The sequence below is a fragment of the Heterodontus francisci genome, chromosome 31 (genome assembly GCF_036365525.1).
Source record: "Heterodontus francisci isolate sHetFra1 chromosome 31, sHetFra1.hap1, whole genome shotgun sequence".
Taxonomy (NCBI): Eukaryota; Metazoa; Chordata; class Chondrichthyes; order Heterodontiformes; family Heterodontidae; genus Heterodontus; species Heterodontus francisci.
The window spans coordinates 44,890,922-44,917,492 of record NC_090401.1 but is presented as its reverse complement, the minus strand read 5'-3'; the positions used below and the strand labels follow the sequence as shown (position 1 = coordinate 44,917,492).

At 47.3% G+C, this 26,571-nt stretch overlaps 1 protein-coding gene across 2 annotated transcripts in view; it reads right to left on the bottom strand.

Moving 5' to 3' along the window:
• Positions 1–255: 255 nt before the first annotated feature.
• LOC137347219 (PR domain zinc finger protein 1-like) overlaps positions 256–26,571 on the bottom strand; it is a 57,641-nt gene continuing 31,325 nt past the window's right edge. Inside the window, exons 1-5 of one of the 2 annotated variants that reach the window (XM_068011460.1) lie at positions 17,009–17,124; positions 16,599–16,851; positions 5,189–6,255; positions 2,215–2,343; positions 256–1,386 (exon numbers count right to left, since the gene is read on the bottom strand). In XM_068011460.1, the coding sequence (XP_067867561.1) occupies positions 829–1,386; positions 2,215–2,343; positions 5,189–6,255; positions 16,599–16,851; positions 17,009–17,017 (2,016 nt within the window). In that variant the 5' untranslated portion in view covers positions 17,018–17,124 and the 3' untranslated portion in view covers positions 256–828. Of the gene's footprint in view, positions 1,387–2,214; positions 2,344–5,188; positions 6,256–16,598; positions 16,852–17,008; positions 17,125–26,571 lie in introns of those variants that run through there. The other variant, XM_068011459.1, reaches the window with a different exon arrangement.

Here is a 26,571-nt window from a genome sequence, read left to right as displayed (position 1 = left end):
GCCTTTGATCCTCCTGGTCCATGCAAGCCCAGACCAATAACGCTGTGTTACACCTGATTGAATTTTGTGTGAGATCATGTAGAGCCATTCAGACTGAGAGTGAACAAGACCGTCAGATAAACTCAAAAGCTCAGGCACAGATGTCAAGGACTGAAGGACAATTTGTCCTTATGCTGCCTGCTTGACAAGCCAGGTTTTGAAATAATTCAATTATTTTCTCATTGTCAGTACCGCAGATATCAAATCAATCCCACATTTTAGTCATTGCAAACTTTATTTAAAATAAAGGAATGTTTTGTTTCTTAATAAATAAGATATAGGCCTTAGAAGAATAAACTCATATCTGATTGTCTCTTAACTGATAAAAATATATACCATTCTCTGTTGTATAAATATATCTAACACGCCCTGAGAAAGCAATGAAAGCACAACTGGTTATTACAGCAGAGGCTGGGTCTGCACATCATCCACACCCGCTAATGTGATGGGGAATTTTTTTTGGTCTGACTTAATAAGAACTCACGAGGACCACGGGAGTGGAATGACAATTTGTCAGATCCTATAACAGCGGCTACACCCTCAGGAAGATTAAACCAAAAAAAAACACACGCACACAGACACATATAAAACACAGCCAGTGAATTACTACTGTGGCTGGAAGTACTTTGAATCCACATATTTTTGTGAGATCAATTTCCTCAATGTCATAAATTTTCCTTCTACTTTGTCCAATACAGTCAGCTGCCTGCTGCGATCCCCAGTGATGTACCCTGTTTGGTGAAGAACTCATTGAATTAGTGCCAGCACATGATGATGACTACAGTGCAATTATAAACTGGCTTCTTGCTTGACCCTGATAGGCAGAAGAGGTGGTGGACTCTGGTGGAATAGCATTAGATTGCCATTCTTGGTCCTCTCATGGAAGCCAATGGATGGAAGGTTGTCTCCATTGTTCTTGTGACATATTGCTCTGAACTGCTCCTCTCTGTAGCCCTTCTCTAGGCCACCAGCTATAAGCTGCTCAGTTACCACCTCCATCTCTGTTACAGTGATGTTCTCTTCCAGTCTTTCTGCATTCTCGCTCATGTCAAACTTATCGATCTCATCATCAATCCTGAGCAGTTCCTCCTTGGACAAGTTGGTAACTGAGGCCATGGGGCAGTTGCCTTTCTGGTGGATTTTCAGGCTGCACAGGTGGATGTAGCTCTTGGAACAGAAGGGACACTTGTGTTGCCGCTCCTTGTTGTGCAAGCGCCTGTGCAGCTTGAGGTGGACAAACTGGGTGAATTTTGCTGAACACTGCTTGCACTGATAGGGTTTTTCTCCAGAGTGGAGGCGGAGGTGGGTCTTCAGGTTACTGGTGCTGCTGAAACGTTTGTGACACACCTGTCACAAGGAAAGATGGAACATCAGTCAGGACAACAGTAACAGAGCGGGTGAGACAGAGAGGACACAAAGGAGACAGGCAATTGGTTCATTATATTACATTTAATCATTATTCAGGACTCTGTGGAAAGAATAAATCTGATTTTTTTGTGGGAGATTCAGAAACGAGACCCGGCCCTCACCATCCCCTGCACCCCCACCCACCTTGGCTGATAGAGAGGGGTCCAAAGAGAGTAAAATCAGGCAGGGTGAACCAAACTATTCCAGCTTAGTGTATTAGATTAAAATGGAGGCTAAGATTTTAATGTTGAGCACTTCATATTCTGCTTCCTGTTTGGAAGTTTCACAACGGTGATCACCTGCATTTTATGAATGTTTATTTTATTTCCTTTCCCTCTACACCCACTTCTCTTCTGAAGCCACTGACCCGTGTTGGGGTACCCGGTCCCCAGGCACCAGCTGTGCTCTGGCACCTCACTCAAGTGAGGGGTAGAAACTGGGACATGCTCGGGAATAAAACGGACAAAGAACAAGTGTAACGCTGACAATTTAGCAGGTGGGGGTGACCAGGGCCCAACTTATGTAGGCATTCAGGCCACTGCAAGATTGTTAAGCCCATTTTTTTAGGCCTTCCTGGCATCCACCTAAAACAGGGCCAAACAAATGTCTACATCTGCCCTCCCGCCCCCAAGGTGTATGGATGATGTTGGGCCATGGAGTGCATCACAGCTGTACTTTGCATTCAGTAGTAGGAACCTTGGCTCATATTCTTAATCATTCGGGGCTCCTTTTCTTTAATCACCTTGCACGATCTCTTTGCTTTCTTACCTGGCACTGGTGAGGTTTTTCTCCAGTGTGTACCAGGTAATGCTTCTGGAGATGGGCCAGCTGTGTAAATGTCTTATTGCAGGTGTGACATGAGAAAGGTCTCTCCCCGCTGTGGACCCTCAGGTGAACCTGCAAGAAATGGAATGCAATTATACTCCAGGCAGATGGTGGCAGAATTCCATGGTGCATCAAAACCTCATTGGTAGCATCTGCTCCAGAAGTGAGGTATTCATTCTCTTTATGGGAGAGTGACTCATTCTTAAGGTTTTCGTAATGTCACGGCTAAAGTCTTTATGTTAATAGCTCCTTACCAATAGAGTATGTGGCATGTCACATAAAGGAAAGAAAGAACTTGCATTTATATAGCACCTTTCACAACCTCAGGATATCCCAAAGTGCTTTACAGCCAATGAAGTACTTTTGAAGTTGTAGTCACTGTTATAATGTAGGGAATGCAGCAGCCAATTTTGTGCACAGAAAGATCCCACAAACAGTAATATCATAATGACCAGTTAAATACTTTGTGTTTTTGGCTGAAGGATAAATATTGGTCGGGACACCAGGGGTACCTCCCCTGCTCTTCATTCAAATAGTGCCGTGGAATCTTTTACATCCACCTGAGCGGTAGACAGGTCTCTGCTGAACACCTCATCTGGTGTTCACCTCTGACAGTGCAGCACTGACTCAGTACTGCACTGTCGGAGCTGTCATCTTAGATCTTGTGCTCACGTTTTTAGACTGGAACTTGAACCCACAACTTTCTGCTACCGACTGAGTACAGACTGGCATTATACTACAAATTAAAGTTGAGATAGGAGATCATTCAGGGGACTGTGAAAACTTCTGGTCCCACTTCAGAGTCATTTGGACTTCCTTTGGCTACATTTAGTGAATACAGGTGTTTCCCTCCCTTGCTATTGTTTGAGCCCTAATATCATTCTGTGAAATGCTGATTAACACATTTTCTGCTTCCCCCCCAAACCTCGACACCTCCCCCTCCACCCCCCTTGCCAGAAGGTGCTGATCCTTGCTGTCGTACAGCTCCAGAAGCACAAAGCAACCCTGAGGACATTTTGTGTATGTGTACACGCCTGGATATTTGACAATGGCAGCACTCCAACCCTGCCCTTGACTGACCACTTTTCAGCAGACTGGGGAGCGCTGGAGGGCAATCAGGAACAGCAAATCTGGCTGATTTCCCCTTTCACTTCTCTGAGGGCGGGGGGAGGGGGGATGGTGCGGGGGGGGGGAGAGGCACCAGGTCACTTGTTAACACCCACATAGCATCCTTAGCTGAGATTAACTAACTGACTAGTTATCAACCCTGGGACCTTCCTGGTTGGTGTGAGTGGAGCCCTGCACAGGCAGAGCAATTTAACAGCAAAGGCATATTCTACATCTCAAAGATGCAATTAAACAGCACAAAGAATTTTGCTCATCTTTTGTTGTTTCAATCATTCCACAGTGAAACGAATTAATCACTGTCATCTCTGTCCCATAAGCACAGTCCATGTGAGTCACTCAGTCAGGCTGAGGTTGATTATAACGAGCTTTTGAATTTCAGGTCAGCTTGGTTCTAAGTTTTAAAGTTGAGATGCAAGGAATTTGCCCCCTCATCAGGTAGAATTAGATGACCCAAGATTTCCTGGATCAGAAAAGTTTTGCCAAGCAATTAAAAAAAAAACTTTAAAAGGCACAGCAAAATTTCAGAATTCATTCTGGGGATGTGGGCGTTGCTGCCAAGGCTGGCAGTTATTGCCCATCCCTATTTAAGCTGAGAATGCAGGGGTGGTGGGCCTTCTAGTTGAACTGCTATTCTACGTAGCAGTTTCATACCATTGAGTGACTCGCTAGGCCACTTCAGAGGGTAGTTAAGGATCATTCTCTGGATTATTAGTCTGGTAACATAACCACTGTACTACCAAACCCACAGATGAAGTGTTGTTGCTGACTTCTGCACACAAACCAGTGACTGCCATGCCTAGGGGACGTTTTTATGCAAAATTGTGGCAGTTCAGAGAATCATACAGCACAGAATTGCTCGTTCGGCCTATCATGCCTGTGCCAGCTCTTTGAAAGAGCTATCCAAATAGTCTCTTTCTCCACAGCCCTGCAATTTTTTTCCCCTTCAACTATATTTGGTTAACAAATCTCTGTACGTGGAGTTTGTGTAGAAACTTGCGTCGTGACAAATTACAGGCGCCAAACATGGCCAGAGGGGCAGCCTCAAGTGGACAATGACATCATTCACAGGTTAATGAACCACACTTGCTAAAAGTTAGGGTGCTGGGGAGAGGAAGGCTGCAGTAGTCTCAGTGACACAAAGAGCTCAGAAAAATCTGAACATAACTTTCATCATTGGGTGCAAGTGTTGTGAGTGTTTATTTCCGACATGGTTTATGTCCATCTGTGGACAAACCTGACGGGAAAGTGGCACCAAATTCTGTCCAATGACTATGATGCCCCTTGATTTGTTAAAGGAACCAGGCCTTAAACCAGCATCACCAACAAGCATTTGCCAAAAACAATCTTCGTTCAAGGACTTCAAAGAACAAAGTGTCATTTTAACCTTTGATGTGATGTGTTGCTTTGAGTACTGCATTACTCTGAACATTCGATTACTCCAAGCACCGCATTAGTGTTGTAATTAACGGTGGAGTAAACGCTAAGCAAAAGAGGTCATACTAACATGCTGGCCAAAACAATCTTTGGCAGCAAACAATCTAAATTTCTTAAATATTAGTTATTAATTTACAGACTATTTTTGAAGAATTTTTAAGGATATTTCTGCACGATTGCTTCTTTGCTTGAGAGAGGGAAGGAGAAAGTAATAGAAGGAGTTATATAGTCCTGGCTATCCTATCCATGCTAATGCTGAGGAAACAAACTGGAGCTTCTGCGCAGCTGACTTTCAAATGGAGTCAAAGCTTGACATTACTGCTTCGTTTGCAAATTCATTGCAAAGAATACGCACCTTTAGATTAGAAAGCTGGCCAAAGGTCTTTGAACACACATTGCACTCGTACTTGATCTTCCCATTCTGTTTCTTCAGCGGGTATGGAAGTGACTTATAACCAGGGGAATCTTCGGGAGAAATCTTTGGTTTGCATAGATTCATTGCTTCCTCGCTTCCTGGAACCCAGGAGGTAGCTTTCAGCGGCACCGACAGCTCGGAGGTTATTGAGGTACCTGACGGTGGTGAGTGATTGAGAAGCGTTTCCTTTAGGCCCAGCGCTGGACCCATGGGTGAGAAAGCACTGGTGGGGGCAGGGATAAGAATACCCCTTGGCTGCTCAGGAACATGAAGCCTTTGGCCTTCTTCACTAGATAGCGCGACGGGCAGCACAGTCCGACTCAGCATGGGATGAGGGAGGCAGTCTCCACCCACAAAACTGCTGCAGACTGGGGCCATCCTGCCAAATAGGCTGAGGTTGTTCACGTTGTTCAAAGTGGCTGGACTATTCAAGGGATGAATACTGTTGAAACCAGGTGAATAGTTGGGTAATATAAACCTGGGATAGTGAGGAGGCAGAGAGCTGTACGGATACATATACTGGTGTTGGAGATGGCTTGGAGGTGAGTACATTGGGTAGGAGACCAGGCCCTCAGCATGACTGTGATGTCCATTCGTATGCAGCGGGATTTCTTTGTGAGGTGAGGTAGTTGAGTTGGGAGACAGGATGTGAGGGTTTTGTTGAATAACAGGACTTCTTGATCTTTGGTTTGGACTGGTTCTGTATAAAGGGCTGGTTCTCTCCATTGGCCTTTCATTGTCATTAACACCATTTATCTTTGAGCTATTTTCTTCTGGTAGAGGTCTGGTCACTACACCTCGGTAAAGCTTTTTACTGAAGTCCATTATTTGGTTGTCTGGAGTGATGGGCGGTGTATCTCTCTCAATTATCTCCACATCCACTTTTTCTTCCTCATTCTTTGCGTCTTTAGCATGTTGTTTTTGGTCTTCTTGAATGTCTTCTCTGCTCTGAGGTAGCTGGCCAGTGTATCCAGACACCAGATCCTTATATCCCTTGAGATTATGTCCTAGAAAAAAAAATCAAATTGTTAATCTGGGGAAGGGTGAGCGGAACTATTACTGACTGGTGGAGGGAGATGGGATGAAATGCCAAGACACACAGTGCAAGATACCATCAAAGTTGAAACAGGACAGTGTTGGGCAGCACAGTGGCGCAGCAGTTAGCACCGCAGCCTCACAGCTCCAGCGACCCGGGTTCAATTCTGTGCGGAGTTTGCAAGTTCTCCCTGTGACTGTGCGGGTTTCCGCCGGGTCCTCCGGTTTCCTCCCACAGCCAAAGACTTGCAGGTTGATAGGTAAATTGGCCATTATAAATTGCCCCTAGTGTAGGTGTGGGAATTGTGGGGATGTGGTAGGAATATGGGGTTAATGTAGGATTAGTATAAATGGGTGGTTGTTGGTCTGCACAGGCTCGGTGGGCCGAAGGGCCTGTTTCAGTGCTGTATCTCTGAAAAAAGGACATTGAGGAGAGGAGTTTCTCAAGAAGTAGTAATGAAGTGAAGCCATGCTCAAGTTCTAAAAGACAACCATGGCTCAGTGGATAACACTCTCACTTCTGTGTTAGAAGGCTGTGGGTTTAGGTCCTACTCCAGAGACTCAAACACATAATTTAGGCTAACACTGAAGGAGTGCTGCACTGTCAAAGGTGCCATCTTTCAGATGAGACATTAAACTGCCCTTGTGGGTGGGTATAAAAGATTCTATGACAGAGTTCTCCCCGGAGTTCTGGTGAAAATTTATCCCTCAACCAAAACAGATTATCCGGCCATTATCACATTGCTGCTTGTGGGATCTTGCTGTGTGCAAATTGGTTGCTGTGTTTCCTACAATACAACAGTGATCACACTTCCAAAGTAGTTCATTGGCTGTAAGGCACTTTTAGACGTGCTGGGGTGGTGAAAGGCTCTACAGAAATGCAAGTTCTTTCTTAGATTGTGGGAGAAAGCAAAGTTGAAGAATTTAAGATTATTTTCAACCCAGGTGTGGTCCTGCACTGTCAGATTTACAGTTCACATATGATTCCCAATGACTGAAAGGAGCGAGATTGATGACTAAAGACACACAGACCAAGGTGGTTTTAATGCAGAAACGAGAGAGAAATGGGATAAAAAAAGATATTCATACCAAGTCATTCAAACCTATACTCCACCCTTCCCACCGACACAAGCTTGATGGAGACAATTTTTCTTCAGTTTAATATATTTTGTCACCCTGGTTCACTTGGTAGCACTCTTGCCTCTGAGTTCTGAGGTTCAAACCCCATTCCACAACTATGTTACCACCTAGGCCACACAGCACCACTAGGATGGGGTTTGGAATATTGTTCCAAAACTAGGGTCTAGGGTCACAGATGAATGAGATACAAGGAGGCGGGCAGCACAACTAGGGGTCAGCTCCTTCGAGAGAGGGTGGAGGGAGGGGGTGGTGGATAGGTAGTCAAAGATTTTCAGTCACTGAACCCAGCAGCCAGAATCTGACAAAACTCAGAGTAAAAGTGCTTCTGCTTGTTTGTGCTGCATTGCACCAAAGAGAGATTAACCGCGCTTTGATCTGTGACCAAAGATGAGCATCCAGATAGGAGGCAAGTTGAGGCAAGGCACACTGAACCAGAGCTTCCTCTTTCGCTGGCCGAATCATTTCTGAAGAGCTTCAGGTGGGCGGGGTCTTGGTCTGAGGGATTGACTAACTGTGGAGAGATCACAGTCATTCTGAATTGTGCTGAATCATAAAATGCAAATGCGTGGAATTCAGTGACTGAAGGCAGTGAGACTGGTGGCTGAAAAAAAATGCTGACAGATAGTTTTAATACAGAAACAAGAAGCAAATGAGAAAGAAACCTTTTATACTGAATCATTAACCCTTAATCCCCCGCCCTCTCAACTGGCAGGAGCGCGATGGATACAATTTTATTCAGTTTAAAATATTTTGCATAGATGGGCTCCGCAAGACGATTTTAACATGGAGTCCATCTACCTCAGATAATCAGGTAAACTGGAACAGCCTGTACCACTCGATTAACCCACTTACTGCACTGGAATAGTCTGCAGGCAATGTACCAATTGCATTGCTGTCCTGGATCCTGTCCTTCCCACAACTACCGAGGAAGGTCTCTGGGTGGAATGGTAAAGTCACACTTGGATATCAGTGTCTGATTAGTGTACAGAATCAGTAATAGACATGTTAACACATTGTATGCAATTCCTGCTTGTGACTTTAGCAAGTGCGTCAACCTGTTTACTGTCATTGCCATTGATCAACTATAGTTGGAGCCCCTGTTTGTTTTTTATATTTGTTCATGGAATGCAGGCATCGCTGACAAGGCCAGCATTTGCTGTCCATCCCTAGTTGTTGTTGAGAAGGCAGGGTGAGCTGCCTTCTTGGACCACTGCAGTCCATCTGGTGTGGTTTCACCTACAGTGCTGTTAGGGAGGGAGTTCCAGGATTTTGATCCAGTGACAGTGAAGGAATGGCGATATAGTTCCAAGTCAGGATGATTGGTGGCTTAGAGGGGAACCTGCAGATGATGGTGTTCCCAAGTCCCTGCTGCCCTTGTCCTTCTAGGAGAAAAGTTTGTGGCTTTGGAAGGTGCTGTTGAAGGAGGAGTGTTGAGTTGCTGCAGTGCATCCTGTAGATGGTACACACTGCTGCCATTGTACGTCGGTGGTGCAGGGAGTGAATGTTGAGGGTGGTGGATGGGGTGCCGATCAAGCGGGCTGCTTTGTCCTGGATGGTGTTGCGTTTCCTCAGTGTTGTTGGAGCCACAGTCATCCAGGCAAGTGGAGAATATTCCATCACACTTCTGACTTGTGCTTTGTAGATGGTGGACATACCTTGAGAGTCAGGAAGTGAGTTACTCACTGCAGAATTCCCAGCCTCTGACCTGCTCTTGTAGCCACGGTATTTATGTGGCTGCTCCAGTTCAGTTTCTGGTCAATAGTAACCCCCAGGATGTTGATTGTGGGGGATTCAGTGATGGTAATGCCATTGAATGTCAAGGGGAGATGGTTAGATTCTCTCTAGTTGGATATCGTCATTGCCTGGCACTTCTGTGGCACAAGATTTACTTGCCACTTATCAACCCAAGCTTGAATGTTGTCCAGGGCTTGCTGCATATAGACACAGACTGCTTCAGTACCTGAGGAGTTGCAAATGGTATTGAACATCATACAATCATCAGTGAACATCCCCACTTCTGACCTTATGATTGAGGGAAGGTCATTGATGAAGCAGCTGAAGATGGTTGGGCCTACGACACTACCCTGAGGAACTCTTGCAGCAATGCCCTGGGGCTGAGATGATTGGCCTCCAACAGCCACAACCTATTCCTATGTATCTTCCTTTATCCTAGGTATGACTTTCTCCCCGATTCCCATTGACTAAAATTTGGCTAGGGGTCCTTGATGCCACACTTGGTCAAATGCTGCCTTGATGTCAAGGGCAATCACTCTCACCTCACCTATCCTTCACACCTAAGGCCGGGGCTTAAACCCCAGGGTTGTGTTTCAGACTGTCCACAGTTACTCTTTCATTGATCTGTTTTGTACTGTTGCTGCATCACCCCTTGAAGGTTGTGGCTACCATTGGTTAATTCAAGTATCAATTCATCTGCCTTTTGATGGCTTTCGCTCCATCAGAGCTCCAGCTTCCCTTCCCCATCTGCCCAAAGCCATTGGCACTTTCTGGAGATGGCTCGGTTACCTACCCAGCTGGCAGTTGGTGTTGGCCAGTTACAGGCAACACTGAGTATAGTCACTACACTCTCACTCGAACTGATACTTTAATAGATGAGCACTAATATTGCAAAGCTTCCTTTAACTAATGCTGCTGTGCAAATTCTGTGTCTACAGAATTACTCAGTTGTTTTCAGACCTGTGCCGTAGTGTTAGAGGAACAGATGACTCAACAGGGTGACTAGGCCATATCAGCAAAGGTTCCTGAATATAAACCCTTTGTATCACTGATCTGGGGGAAGAGGAGAGTGGTTAATGGGGAGAACACAGTGCATTGGCTGCTGTCACCCATTGTGTATAGAGGCCCTATTAATCAGATCAGTGAGTATAGAAGGTAGACCTGCAAAGCTAGGCTCACATTGAATTATAGAATCATACAATGCAAAAAGAGGCTATTTAGCCCTAGAGCTATTCAATTAGTCCCACTCCTCCTCCTCTTTCCCCATAGTCCTGCAATTTTCTCCCCTCCAAGTATATATCCGATTCCCTTTTGAAAATTACTATTGAATCTGCTTCCATCACCCTTTCAGGCAGCGCATTCCATTTCATAACAAGTCGGTGTAAAAAATTCACCACATCTCCCCTCTAGTTCTTTTGCCAATTATCTTAAATCTGTGCCTTCTGGTTACCGAGTCTCCTGTCACTGGAAACAGTTTCTCCCTGTTTACTCGATCAAAACCCTGCGTAATTTTGAATTGTAAGTATCACGTAAGCCAGAAATACTGCAACTGGGGCAGAGTCATGTTTGGGCAAACTTTCCATTACTTCATTCTTTTTGTCATGTACAATTCAATCTTTCCTAAAAGCTTCTTGATTATGAGAGAACGACGCTCATGCCTCAGTGAGGCTCCGATCCTGTATTGCTCCTATTGATCCATGTCTCCGCCCCATGACAAAGCCTCTGAATAACAATGAAATGGAGTGCCTGTGGTGTCAACCCTGCAGATTACCCATGAGCTATGTGCTGCCCTAGCATGAGATTCATTCTTTCCAAAGCTCATCAACGTCAGAATGATGCGAGCAGATCAGTCCTTGCAAGTCGAAGAACTCTGGGCTGAAGATCAGTTTTGAGATCGGAATGCTATGCTGTTCCAAAAATATGACATCAGCATTGAAGGGAGTTTAGAGAGTCGATCACATCCTGTGATTGGCTACACCTCGATAAAACTGTGTATTCTAACTCAACTTGAGTTCCGTTCACCTATCACCCCTGTTCTCACCAAATTACATTGGCTGGCAGCACCTCAATTTTAAAATTCTCCTCCTAATTTTCATATCGCTCCAAGACCTTACTCCTCTCTATCTCTGTAACCTTCTCCAGCCCTACAACCCTCAGAGATCTCTGTGCTCCTCCAAATCTGGTCTCTTGCGCATACCCAATTTTCATTGCTTCACCATTGACGGCTGTGCCTTCAGCTGCCTTGGCTCCGAGCTCTGGAATTCCCTTACTAAACCTTTCCATCTCTCAATCTCTCTCTCTCTCTCTCTCTCTCTCTCTCTCTCCTCCTTTAAAGACTTTCCTTAAAGCCTACCTCTTTGACCAAACTTTTGGTCATCTGACTTAGTATATCCTTATGTGGCTCAATGTCAAATTTTGTCTGAAAATACTCCTATGAAGCACCTTCAGACGTTTTATTACATTAAAAGCACGATATAAATGGATGTTGTTGTGTCAGCCAATGTGTGGGATTATTTTTGACATGTCATGCTCACTTTAAGTGTGAGTCACTGCTTTCTCAGAGGAAGCCTCATTCCTGGATGCTCCTTTGCTGATTATGAACTCTCAGTAGATGCCTGCCATTTATGAATCGACTAATTTGTATTTTGTTTTTCAAAAGATACATTTTTCTTCATTAAAAAAATAAACTGCAGAAGCTGAGCTGGATTGGGTAGGAGGGGAGACACTGTGCTTAATTCTAGTACTTCATCTCAAATCCATCTCGGACTGATGGGCCAAAATTTCCCTTGTCTATTGGCTGGAAGGGTCCTCAAACAACTTTTTGATGAGACATTAAACCGAGGTCCCGTCTGCCCTCCCAAGTGAACTTAAAAGATCCCATGACATTGTTTTGAAGAGTAAGCGAGTTCTTCCTAGCGTTCTGGCCAATATTTATCTCTCAACCAACATCACTAAAAACAGATTATCTGATCATTTATCTCATTTCTCTTTGTAGGATCTTGATGTGTGCAAATTGGCTGCTGAATTTCCTACAACAGGTGACTGCCCTTCAAAAGTACTTCATTGCCTGTTAAGTACTTTAGAACATCCTGAGGTGGTGAAAGGCGCTACAGAAATGCAAGGCTTTTACAAGACATATGTTGGGAGTGAGGTGGGGCGGGCAGTAGCAAGCCAGTTCCAAGAAGGAATTGGCACACAATGTAAAAATGGCAGTAAATTGACGACGTCTTTTAGAAATCACTAAGATAGCCGGTGTGGGAACTGAAGAAAATTCACACTGGTGTAGTTGGAGACACTATTTTCAGTCAGTCATTCAAGGGGAACGGAGGTGTGGAAGGGAATTTAAAATTCAGCTTTTTTAAAAAAAAAGTCAGTTTACTTTCTCACACCCCTGCCCCTGTGTTAATATCTGAAGAGCACTAGTCACAGACAGAAGAATCAACTGACACCAACTCTAGAAACCCAAGCTTGCATGCACAGAGGTCAGCATGGGTTCAGCCCTCTCGAGCCAACCTTAGCACTGATTTTCCTCTCTGAGATATTAAGCCGTTAAATAACTGAAGGCAAAATTTGAGTCAATTAAAACCTCAAGTTGTTTTTGGATTCTGTAGCGATGTGGACCTGATTGACTGATGTTTAACCCTGCTTTCTGTTTCAGTTTGAATGTAGTGAAACTGGGGACAGGGAGAGGCTGACTACATTACTGGAAGGGGCTAACACTGCAAATATTGTACGTTATTTTCTGAGCAGAAAAAAGAGCACTCTGAGATTCATCAACCCTGACTATGAAATGAGCGCCCTTTTTCTGAGAACTCATTTTCAGTCTGTTATTTATTTACCTAATTCCCCCTCCCCTTAAGGAATTGAATCTCGCTGAGGTACAGGGATACAGGGATATATTGGTACAGTGTACAGGGGTACTGGAGTATAGGTGCACTCAACATTTCAATCAATTGGCTATTATTTTTGTGTGAGCTTGGACAACAACTTACATTTATATAGTGCCTTTAACATAGTAAAACATTCCAAGGTGCTTCACAGAAGCGTTATCAAACAAAGTTTGACACTGAGCCACATAAGGAGATATTATGGCAGAATGCCAAAAGCTTGGTCAAAGACGTAGGTTTTAAGGAACATTTAAAGAAGGAGAGAGGTAAAGCAGGAGAGAGGGTTAGGGAGAGAATTCCAGAGTTTAAGTCTAGGCAGCTGAAGGCATGGCTGCCAACGATTGGACAAAGGGACCAGAATTGGAGGAATGCAGAGCTCTCAGAGGGCTGTACGTCTGGAGGCGGTTACAGAGATAGGGAAGGGAGGGTGGTGAGCGCCATGCAGTGATTTGAAAACAAGGATGAGAATTTTAAAATCGTGTCACTGGTGGACCAGGAGTCAATGTAGGCTGATGGACACAGGGGTGATGACTGAGTGGGACCTGGTGCGAGCTAAGATAGGGCAGCGACATAGATACTGCATATCGACACGTTTTTGAGCTCTGGCAGGTGGGGCATCGCAACAGAGTGCGATCTGCTCCTCAGCCAACATCTACATGTGTGTGTTGTCCAGTAGCAGCATTGGATAGAGATCTGGAGCAGGCAGCTTACATGATTTCCCTCCCTCTAACCAGACACAAATGATAATGACCCAGCGGAACAGTCCATTTTTGAAAGGAACTGAGTCAGTTTTTTGATGAGTAATAAGAGAGTAAGTTACTGACAGATCGAGCTCGGACTTACTAACACCCCAGGGTAGAGGGAGAGGGGAGTGTGAGGACAAATTAATTTTTCAATTTGTGGCTGCAATACATAATAGAAACCTGTTTAGCAAGGCTAACACTTGTCAAACCACATTTCAAGACAAAAGAGAATTGTTGCTCATTACTCAACCAGCAATAGCAAGGCGCCAGCTCCAAAACTGATATCATACAAGAGGAGGCTGGGATGGGATGGAGTCACTGCTTTCTGAGATATGATCAGTGACCACAGGGTGAGTTGTAACTAGGCACATTAAAGTCACTATAGAAAGCCAAGCAACATGGGGCACTTCAGATAGAACTTGTTTACACTGGACACACACTAAAATACACAAACACATTAACATGTCACACACAGAGTAATACACACACTCACTAATGCATACTAATAAACACACTCAGATACACACACAACTAACATACACACCCTCATCTTCTTCTCCCTCAGCCTCGATCACACAAGTCTTTCTGCACCCTCACTCCCACCCTTGCCCTCAATACTCTCGCTCGCACTGACCTGCACCCTCATTGCACCCATCCACTCACCCTCACTGTCACCCTCTCCTTGCCTGTTTCAATTCAAATGTTTTGGGATCGAAATCTCTGCCCACAAGTTTCAGAAGTGTTATTTTTGCAGCTAAACACAAAAGAGGAGGAGGGAGGTGTGAGGACAGCCAGGGCCCGCATTTAACAGTTTCAAAAACAGATTCTGTTGAAAAGTTATGTGACCCGTTCTAGGATAACGTCAGTTCAATGTGCCCCCCTCTCCCATCCCTCCTCCAGCACACGAACAGGGATGAAGATACTACTATCATAACCCAGAGCCCTGCTCAAAAATGCTGCATATTAATCAGTGGAATGAAAATAAAGGGATTCTGGCTATTTTTTTTTCTAAAAGTGCAGCAAGTAGGAGAAACAAAAGGCAAAGGGAGTCTAGGAGGGACACAAACGTGGAATGCGCTGCCAGCGGTGGTAGTAGAAACGGATACATTAGGGGCATTTAAGCGACTCTTGGATAGGTACATGGATGATAGCAGAATGAAGGGTAGGTAGTTAGTTTGATCTTAGAGTAGGTTAATAGGTTTGGCACAACATCGTGGGCCGAAGGGCCTGTACTGTGCTGTACTGTTCTATGTTCTATGTTCTAAACTGGCGCAGTTCTGTAATTTCCATAAATCTGCCCGCTTCCCTACTCTCTAAGCAGCTTCTGATCATATATAATAAAAAAAAATCACATGTCCCTCCCAAAGTCTTTGAAGAGCTTTTAAAGGGACAATTCACATTCCCGCTGCAGAGAAAGTACAAGGGGAAAACTGTTTGAAAGTATAAATAATTTCTTTTGAAGTATGACTTTATCTCAGCAACCGCACCTCAAGTTAAAATCAAGCAGTCAAATCTCCCTCTTGCATCCTGCACTCACTAAACACCAGCTTTGGGTGACAAAGTTTAAACTCCCTGCAATCTCCCTGTGAGATCAGCGTTTCATATTTTAGTTCCGAGCATACTTTTCCCTCTTGATAGGCAAGGGTAGCAAACAGGAGGAAGGATCATGTCCTATCACTGACTGGTGAAGTCTACCTTTTAATGGAACTTCTCTTTAGACTGAGTTCACGCAGTGAGGTGCTAACACCCCAGCCCAACTGCCCTGACACCATTGCTGGGATACAGACTTCAGTGATCTCAGATGTCAGAATCATTGGATAGGGATGGTTGGTGGGCGAGTTGGAGCGGGGCAAAGGTACCCCAAATTAAATTGGCATGGGTTATATTCCCTTCTGCCACCCCGGTTCCAAATGCTTCAATACCTTGCGACCATGACAAATGTAGCTCAGTGCCTGAAACGGTTCAGTTAGACAGTGAACAAAGTCTGGCACCAGAATTGGAAGGTGTCTGAATGGGGCTGCTGTATTATATCAGCAGTCACAGCTGATCACAGTTACCAATTCAAATCCAACAACTCCGCACATTCCATGCGATTTGGAATTTATTTCAGGCACACTTGCCGTGAAGTGAGGCTTCGCCCTGCCCTGTCACAGTGACCCACTGTCCATTTGGAAATATAACATCTGATCAGCTTCGATCACTGTCAACTCTCTCTCCCCGACAGACCTCGGGGTTGTTAAAATCTCATCAAACCCACTCTGCGTTTTTTTTTTGGTTTCATTTTTATACTTGGCTCAAAACAATAAACAAGCCAGGCACTGTGTAGTGTGCTGTTATAAAGAACAGTCTATGAGGTTAAGGTCAGAGAAACTGATTTCAGCCGGTGGGGGGTGGGGGGGGTTAAAAATATTGCTACGATCACGAATCAACAGCAGGTGAGGAAACAACAGCAGCAACCGCTTGGACTGGAGAGAGAGAGAGATGGGATCACATCCCTCTATTGCCTGTTCTTGGGGCAGAGAGGGTTGCATTAACTGGGGGTAGTCGCAGAACTTTGATAGAAAAATAAAACTTGCACTCCACTTAACGCGAACTATCTACAACAATCAGAGTCTAACGGTGCGTGGGCAAATCATTCAGGTCTAAGTTTATGGGATAGTTGTCGGGCGCAAATCACTGTTAGCCTACAGGTTGCATAGGTCACAGTACGGGAGAGTGAGATGGGGGGGAAGGGGCAAGGGAGTCATTCTTTTAAATGCCACACGACCAAAGGGACAAACCAGACATAAATCAATAAGTGTTGGGACTCACTGAGCTTTAACATCACCAGATCGCCGGTCGGAGGATAATTCAATCTCTCAGCAAACTCCCGACTGTACCAGACCAGCAGCTCATTGCTGGGAGGGATTGGCTTCACGGTGTAGAAGTAAATATCGGTGCCATTCTGACAGGCTACCAGGTTCTGCTCCTCCGCCGAGTGTGCGGGATTCACGTACCGCATCCAGTTACTTTTGCACACGTTGTACCCGTCCAGAAAATGATGGAGGCTCCCGGAGGAATAAACCTAGCGATGAAATTAAATTGGATTAAATTTTTAAAAATGGATTTTTTTTTTAGAAAAAAAAAGTAAAGAGCAATATCATCTGTGTTTCTGGTTCATTTTAAATATATATATATATTTGATCAGTAGAAAATAATTAAAGCAAAAAGGATTAAGCAACCTGCTCCATGTAATCACAAATCCAGTATGCACTCCAATTGTTAAGTCAGTATTTGAGTGCGGAACACAAGCAGGAGACAATCCTTCACACCTCCCTCTCGTCAGCACTACTTTGCAGATTCTAATGAGGCTAACACAATGTCATGATAACTGAGCTATTTATAAAGAGCTGTCACATGGTAACAGTGAGTTCATTTGGTGACATCATGTTTCTGAGGGTTGGATCTTCCTGTGCGTGTGTGTCTGTTTCTTTCTCTCAGCCTTGAGTTTTTTTTTTACTACCTTTTCCCCCTGAGGCATTTTTTTTTAAAAAAACAATTCCTGTCTGTTTTGCCAGAGAAAGCGCAAGGTTCCCAGAGCAGGAAGCAAATGCTGGTTACAAATGCTGGTGTCATTTATTTCTTTTGAATAAGGGAATGGCGTTCAGCCAGGGGATTTTGAACAAGACACAGGAACCGACATGCAAATATTGATTGTATCTGTGGGAGCCCAGCGCTTTTGGCCAGATTTATACTAGAATCTCAAAGTTTGCAGCAAGGAAGGTAATATGACAATGCAAGCCATCGGCTCCCTCACCCTTTCTTGCCGATATCTTTGCTTCTTTTAAGCATCTTCTAAGCTCGAGCGGGGTGCTCTGTGCTGGTAGATACCTCTCACAATAAACCAGGAGTATTTCCTATATGTCCCGAATGCAGCAGAGCACTGTGTAGACCACAGTTCTGTCCTTGTCATGTTCATACTCTTCAGGTTGCACATACTAAATCCTCAACAGGTGCATCTTTATTTCCGATATTTTCTTTCCCAGTTTACACTCCCGAACTTACAATCACTGGCTCACAATCACAGACACGGACTCTCAATGTCTGACAGTTCTACAGACACTGTCACTGGGGTGCAGTTGCACAGGCACTGACTCTCACTGGGGGACAATTCCACAGACACTGACTCTCACTGGGGGACAGTTCCAAAGACACTGACTCTCACTGCCATACAGTTCCTCAGACACTGACTCTCACTGGGATATAGTTCCACAGGCACTGACTCTCACTGGCATACAGTTCCTCAGATACTGACTCTCACTGGCGTTAAGTTCCACAGACACTGACTTTCACTGGCGTACAGTTCCACAGGCACTGACTCTCACTGGGGAACTGTTCCACAGGCACTGTCTCTCACTGGGATACAGTTCCTCAGGCACTGACTCTCACTGGGATACAGTTCCACAGACACTGACTTTCACTGGTGTACAATTCCTCAGATACTGACTCACACAGGCGTACAGTTCCTCAGATACTGACTCACTCTGGCATACAGTTCCACAGACTTTCACTGGTGCACAGTTCCACAGGCACTGACTCTCACTGGGGAACAGTTCCACAGGCACTGACTCTCACTGGGATACAGTTCCACAGGTACTGTCTCTCACTGGGATACAGCTCCACAGGCACTGACTCTCACGGGGGAACAGTTCCACAGGCACTGACTCTCACTGGGGAACAGTTCCACAGGCACTGACTCTCACTGGGGAACAGTTCCACAGGCACTGACTCTCACGGGGGAACAGTTCCACAGGCACTGTCTCTCACTGGGATACAGCTCCACAGGCACTGACTCTTACGGGGGAACAGTTCCACAGGCACTGACTCTCACTGGGGAACAGTTCCAGAGGCAATGACTCTCACTGGGGAACAGTTCCACAGGCACTGACTCTCACTGGGGAACAGCTCCACAGGGACTGACTCTCACTGGGATACAGTTCCACAGGCACTGACTCTCACTGGTGTAAAGTTCCACAGGCACTGACTCTCACTGGGGAACAGTTCCACAGGCACTGACTCTCACTGGGATACAGTTCCACAGGCACTGACTCTCACTGGGATACAGTTCCCCAGGCACTGACTCTCACTGGGATACAGTTCCGCAGGCACTGACTCTCATTGGTGTAAAGTTCCACAGGCACTGACTCTCACTGGGGAACAGTTCCACAGGCACTGAGTCTCACTGGGGAACAGTTCCACAGGCACTGACTGTCACTGGGATACAGTTCCACAGGCACTGACTCTCACTGGGATACAGTTCACCAGGCACTGACTCTCACTGGGATACAGTTCCACAGGCACTGACTCTCATTGGTGTAAAGTTCCACAGGCACTGACTCTCACTGGTGTAAAGTTCCACAGGCACTGAATCTCATTGGGGAACAGTTCCACAGGCACTGACTCTCACTGGGATACAGGTCCACAGGCACTGACTCTCACTGGTGAACAGTTCCATAGGCACTGACTCTCATTGGTGTAAAGTTCCACAGGCACTAACTCTCACTGGGGAACAGATCCACAGGCACTGAGTCTCACTAGGGAACAGTTCCACAGGCACTGACTGTCACTGGGATACAGTTCCACAGGCACTGACTCTCATTGGTGTAAAGTTCCACAGGCACTGACTCTCACCGGGGAACAGTTCCACAGGCACTGACTCTCACTGGCGTACAGTTCCACAGGCACTGAATCTCAGTGGCATATGTTCCTCAGGCACTGACTCTCACTGGCGTACAGTTTCACGGGCACTGACTCTCACTGGGGAACAGTTCCACAGGCACTGACTCTCACTGGGGAACAGTTCCACAGGCACCGACGCTGACTGGGATACAGTTCCTCAGGCACTGACTCTCACTCGGGAACGGTTCTACAGGCACTGACTCTCACTGGGATACAGTTCCACAGGCACTGACTCTCACTGGGGAACAGTTCCACAGGCACTGACTCTCACTGGGGAACAGTTCCACAGGCACTGACTCTCACTGGGATACAGTTCCACAGGCACAGACTCTCACTGGGGAACAGTTCCACAGGCACTGACTCTCACAGGGGAACAGTTCCACAGGCACTGACTCTCACTGGGATATAGTTCCACAGGCACTGACACTCACTGGTGAACAGTTCCATAGGCACTGACTCTCACTCGGGAACAGTTCCACAGGCACTGACTCTCACTTGGGAACAGTTCCACAGGCACTGACTCTCACTGGGATACAGTTCCACAGGCACTGACTCTCACTTGGGAACAGTTCCACAGGCACTGACTCTCACTGGTGTAAAGTTCCACAGGCACTGACTCTCACTGGGGTACAGTTCCACAGGCACTGACTCTCACTGGGATACAGTTCCACAGGCACTGACTCTCACTGGTGAACAGTTCCATAGGCACTGACTCTCACTTGGGAACAGTTCCACAGGCACTGACTCTCACTTGGGAACAGTTCCACAGGCACTGACTCTCACTGGGATACAGTTCCACAGGCACTGACTCTCACTGGGGAACAGTTCCACAGGCACTGACTCTCACTGGGGAACAGTTCCACAGGCACTGACTGTCACTGGGATACAGTTCCACAGGCACTGACTCTCACTGGGATACAGTTCCCCAGGCACTGACTCTCACTGGGATACAGTTCCACAGGCACTGACTCTCATTGGTGTAAAGTTCCACAGGCACTAACTCTCACTGGGGTACAGTTCCACAGGCACTGACTCTCACTGGGGAACAGTTCCACATGCACTGACTGTCACTGGGATACAGTTCCCCAGGCACTGAGTCTCACTGGGATACAGTTCCACAGGCACTGACTCTCATTGGTGTAAAGTTCCACATGCACTGAATCTCAGTGGCATATGTTCCTCAGGCACTGACTCTCACTGGCGTACAGTTTCACGGGCACTGACTCTCACTGGGGAACAGTTCCACAGACACTGACTCTCACTGGGGAACAGTTCCACAGGCACCGACGCTGACTGGGATACAGTTCCTCAGGCACTGACTCTCACTCGGGAACGGTTCTACAGGCACTGACTCTCACTGGGATACAGTTCCACAGGCACTGTCTCTCACTGGGATGCAGTTCCACAGGCACCGAATCTCACTGGGATACAGTTCCTCAGGCATTGCCTCTCACAGGGGAACAGTTTCACAGGCACTAACCCTCACTGGGACACAATTCCACAGGCACTGACACTCACTTGGGAACAGTCCACAGGCACTGAGTCTCACTGGGATATAGTTCCACAGGCACTGACTCTCACTGGCGTACAGTTGCCCAGGCACTGACTGTCACTGGGATACAGTTCCCCAGGCACTGACTGTCACTGGGATATAGTTCCACAGGAACCAACTCTCACTCGCATAACTTCCTCAGGCACTGACTCTCACTGGCATACAGTTCAACAGGCACTGACTCTCACTGGCATAGAGTTCCACAGACACTGATTTTCACTGGTGTACAGTTCCACAGACACTGACTTTCACTGGTGTACAGTTCCACAGGCACTGACTCCCACTGGGATACAGTTCCACAGGCACTGTCTCTCACTGGGGAACAGTTCCACAGGCACTGACTCTCACTGGTGTACAGTTCCACGGGCACTAACTCTCACTGGCGTACATTTCCACAGGCACTGACTCTCACTGGCATACAGTTCCACAGGCACTGACTCTCACTGGCATACAGTTCCACAGGCACTGACTCTCACTGGGATACAGTTCCACAGGCACTGACTCTCACTGGGGCACAGTTTCACAGGCACCGACTCTCACTGGCGTACAGTTCCAAAGGCACTGACTCTCACTGGCGTACATTTCCACAGGCACTGACTCTCACTGGGATACAGTTCCAGAGGCACTGTCTCTCACTGGGATACAGCTCCACAGGCACTGACTCTCATGGGGGAACAGTTCCACAGGCACTGACTCTCACTGGCATACTGTTCCACAGGCACTGACTCTCACTGGTGTAAAGTTCCACAGGCACTGACTCTCACTGGGGAACAGTTCCACAGGCACTGACTCTCACTGGGATACAGTTCCACAGGCACTGACTCTCACTGGAGAACAGTTCCACAGGCACTGAGTCTCACTGGGGAACAGTTCCACAGGCACTGAGTCTCACTGGAATACAGTTCCACAGGCACTGACTCTCATTGGGGTAAAGTTCCACAGGCACTGAATCTCAGTGGCATATGTTCCACAGGCACTGACTCTCACTGGGGAACAGTTTCACGGGCACTGTCTCTCACTGGGATACAGTTCCTCAGGCACTGACTATCACTCGGGAACGGTTCTACAGGCACTGACTCTCACTGGGATACAGTTCCACAGACACTGTCTCTCACTGGGATGCAGTTCCACGGGCACCGAATCTCACTGGGATACAGTTCCTCAGGCATTGCCTCTCAGAGGGGAACAGTTTCACAGGCACTAACCCTCACTGGGACAGAATTCCACAGGCACTGACACTCACTGGGAAACAGTTCCACAGGCACTGAGTCTCACTGGGATATAGTTCCACAGGCACTGACTCTCACTGGCGTACAGTTCCACAGGCACTGACTCTCACTGGGATACAGTTCCCCAGGCACTGACTGTCACTGGGATATAGTTCCACAGGAACCAACTCTCACTCGCATAACTTCCTCAGGCACTGACTCTCACTGGCATGCAGTTCAACAGGCACTGACTCTCACTGGCATAGAGTTCCACAGACACTGATTTTCACTGGTGTACAGTTCCTCAGATACTGACTCACACTGGCGTACAGTTCCTCAGATATTGACTCACACTGACGTACAGTTCCACAGACACTGACTTTCACTGGTGTACAGTTCCACAGGCACTGACTCCCACTGGGGATCAGTTCCACAGGCACTGACTCTCACTGGGGAACAGTTCCACAGGCACTGACTCTCACTGGTGTACAGTTCCACGGGCACTAACTCTCACTGGCGTACATTTCCACAGGCACTGACTCTCACTGGCATACAGTTCCACAGGCACTGACTCTCACTGGGATACAGTTCCACAGGCACTGACTCTCACTGGGATACAGTTCCACAGGCACCGACTCTCACTGGGATACAGTTCCACAGGCACTGACTCTCACTGGGATACAGTTCCACAGGCACGGACTCTCACTGGGGCACAGTTTCACAGGCACTGACTCTCACTGGGATACAGTTCCACAGGCACCGACTCTCACTGGGATACAGTTCCACAGGCACTGACTCTCACTGGGATACAGTTCCACAGGCACTGACTCTCACTGGCATACAGTTCCACAGGCACTGACTCTCACTGGGATACAGTTCCACAGGCACGGACTCTCACTGGGGCACAGTTTCACAGGCACCGACTCTCACTGGGATACAGTTCCACAGGCACTGACTCTCACTGGCGTACAGTTCCATAGGCACTGACTCTCACTGGCGTACATTTCCACAGGCACTGACTCTCACTGGCATACAGTTCCACAGGCACTGACTGTCACTGGGATATAGTTCCACAGGCACTGACTCTCACTGGCGTACAGTACCATAGGCACTGACTCTCACTGGCATACATTTCCACAGGCACCGACTCTCACTGGCATAAGTTCCTCAGGCACTGACTCTCACTGGCGTACAGTTCCACGGTCACTGACTCTCACTGGCGTACATTTCCACAGGCACTGACTCTCACTGGGGAACAGTTCCGCAGGCACTGACTCTCACTGGGGAACAGTTCCTCAGGCACTGACTCTCACTGGCGTACAGTTCCACGGTCACTGACTCTCACTGGCGTACATTTCAACAGGCATTGACTCTCACTGGGGAACAGTTCCTCAGGCACTGACTTTCACTGGTGTACAGTTCATCAGATACTGACTCACACTGGCGTACAGTTCCTCAGATACTGACTCACACTGACGTAAAGTTCCACAGACACTGACTTTCACTGGTGTACAGTTCCACAGGCACTGACTCTCACTGGCATACAGTTCCTCAGATACTGACTCACACTGGCGTACTGTTCCATAGACACTGACTTTCACTGGTGTACAGTTCCACAGGCAATGACTCTGACTGGGGTACAGTTCCACAGGCACTGACTCTCACCGGGGAACAGTTCCACAGGCACTGACCCTCACTGGGGAACAGTTCCACAGGCACTGACTCTCACTGGGATACAGTTCCATCGGCACTGACTCTCACTGGTGTAAAGTTCCACAGGCACTGAATCTCACTGGGGAACAGTTCCACAGGCACTGACTCTCACTGGGATACAGTTCCAGAGGCACTGACACTCACTGGTGAACAGTTCCATAGGCACTGACTCTCACTTGGGAACAGTTCCACAGGCACTGACTCTGACTGGGATACAGTTCCACAGGCACTGACTCTCACTGGGGAACAGTTCCACAGGCACTGACTCTCACTGGGGTACAGTTCCACAGACACTGACTCTCACTGGGATACAGTTCCCGAGGCACTGACTCTCACTCGGGAACAGTTCCACAGGCACTGACTCTCACTTGGGAACAGTTCCACAGGCACTGACTCTGACTGGGATACAGTTCCACAGGCACTGACTCTCACTGGGGAACAGTTCCACAGGCACTGACTCTCACTGGGGTACAGTTCCACAGACACTGACTCTCACTGGGATACAGTTCCCGAGGCACTGACTCTCACTGGGATACAGTTCCACAGGCACTGACTCTCATTGGTGTAAAGTTCCACAGGCGCTGACTCTCACTGGGGAACAGTTCCACAGGCACTGATTCTCACTGGGGAACAGTTCCACAGGCACTAACTCTCACTGGGGAACAGTTCCACAGGCACTGACTGTTACCGGGATACAGTTCCACAGGCACTGACTATCACTGGGATACAGTTCCCCAGGCACTGACTCTCACTGGGATACAGTTCCACAGGCACTGACTCTCATTGGTGTAAAGTTCCACAGGCACTGAATCTCAGTGGCATATGTTCCTCAGGCACTGACTCTCACTGGCGTACAGTTTCACGGGCACTGACTCTCCCTGGGGAACAGTTCCACAGGCACTGACTCTCCCTGGGGAACAGTTCCACAGGCACCGACGCTGACTGGGATACAGTTCCTCAGGCACTGACTCTCACTCGGGAACGGTTCTACAGGCACTGACTCTCACTGGGATACAGTTCCACAGGCACTGTCTCTCACTGGGATGCAGTTCCACAGGCACCGAATCTCACTGGGATACAGTTCCTCAGGCATTGCCTCTCACAGGGGAACAGTTTCACAGGCACTTACCCTCACTGGGACACAATTCCACAGGCACTGACACTCACTGGGAAACAGTTCCACAGGCACTGAGTCTCACTGGGATATAGTTCCACAGGCACTGACTTTCAGTGGCGTACAGTTCCACAGGCACTGACTCTCACTGGGATACAGTTCCCCAGGCACTGACTGTCACTGGGATATAGTTCCACAGGAACCAACTCTCACTCACATAACTTCCTCAGGCACTGACTCTCACTGGCATGCAGTTCAACAGGCACTGACTCTCACTGGCATAGAGTTCCACAGACACTGATTTTCACTGGTGTACAGTTCCTCAGATACTGACTCACACTGGCGTACAGTTCCTCAGATATTGACTCACACTGACGTACAGTTCCACAGACACTGACTTTCACTGGTGTACAGTTCCACAGGCACTGACTCCCACTGGGGATCAGTTCCACAGGCACTGACTCTCACTGGGGAACAGTTCCACAGGGACTGACTCTCACTGGGGAACAGTTCCACAGGGACTGACTCTCACTGGTGTACAGTTCCACGGGCACTAACTCTCACTGGCGTACATTTCCACAGGCACTGACTCTCACTGGCATACAGTTCCACAGGCACTGACTCTCACTGGGATACAGTTCCACAGGCACTGACTCTCACTGGGGAACAGTTCCACAGGCACGGACTCTCACTGGGGCACAGTTTCACAGGCACCGACTCTCACTGGGATACAGTTCCACAGGCACTGACTCTCACTGGCGTACAGTTCCATAGGCACTGACTCTCACTGGCATATAGTTCCACGGTCACTGACTCTCACTGGCGTACATTTCCACAGGCATTGACTCTCACTGGGGAACAGTTCCTCAGGCACTGACTTTCACTGGTGTACAGTTCCACAGACACTGACTTTCACTGGTGTACAGTTCCTCAGATACTGACTCACACTGGCGTACAGCTCCTCAGATACTGACTCACACTGACGTAAAGTTCCACAGACACTGACTTTCACTGGTGTACAGTTCCACAGGCAATGACTCTGACTGGGGTACAGTTCCACAGGCACTGACACTCACCGGGGAACAGTTCCACAGGCACTGACTCTCACTGGTGTACAGTGCCACAGGCACTGACTCTCATTGGGATACAGTTCCACAGACACTGACTTTCACTGGTGTACAGTTCCACAGGCAATGACTCTGACTGGGGTACAGTTCCACAGGCACCGACTCTCACTGGGATACAGTTCCTCAGGCACTGACTCTCACTGGGATACAGCTCCACAGGCACTGACTCTCACGGGGGAACAGTTCCACAGGCACTGACTCTCACTGGGGAACAGTTCCACAGGCATTGACTCTCACTGGGGAACAGTTCCACAGGCACTCACTCTCACTGGTGTAAAGTTCCACAGGCACTGACTCTCACTTGGGAACAGTTCCACAGGCACTGACTCTCACTGGGATACAGTTCCACAGG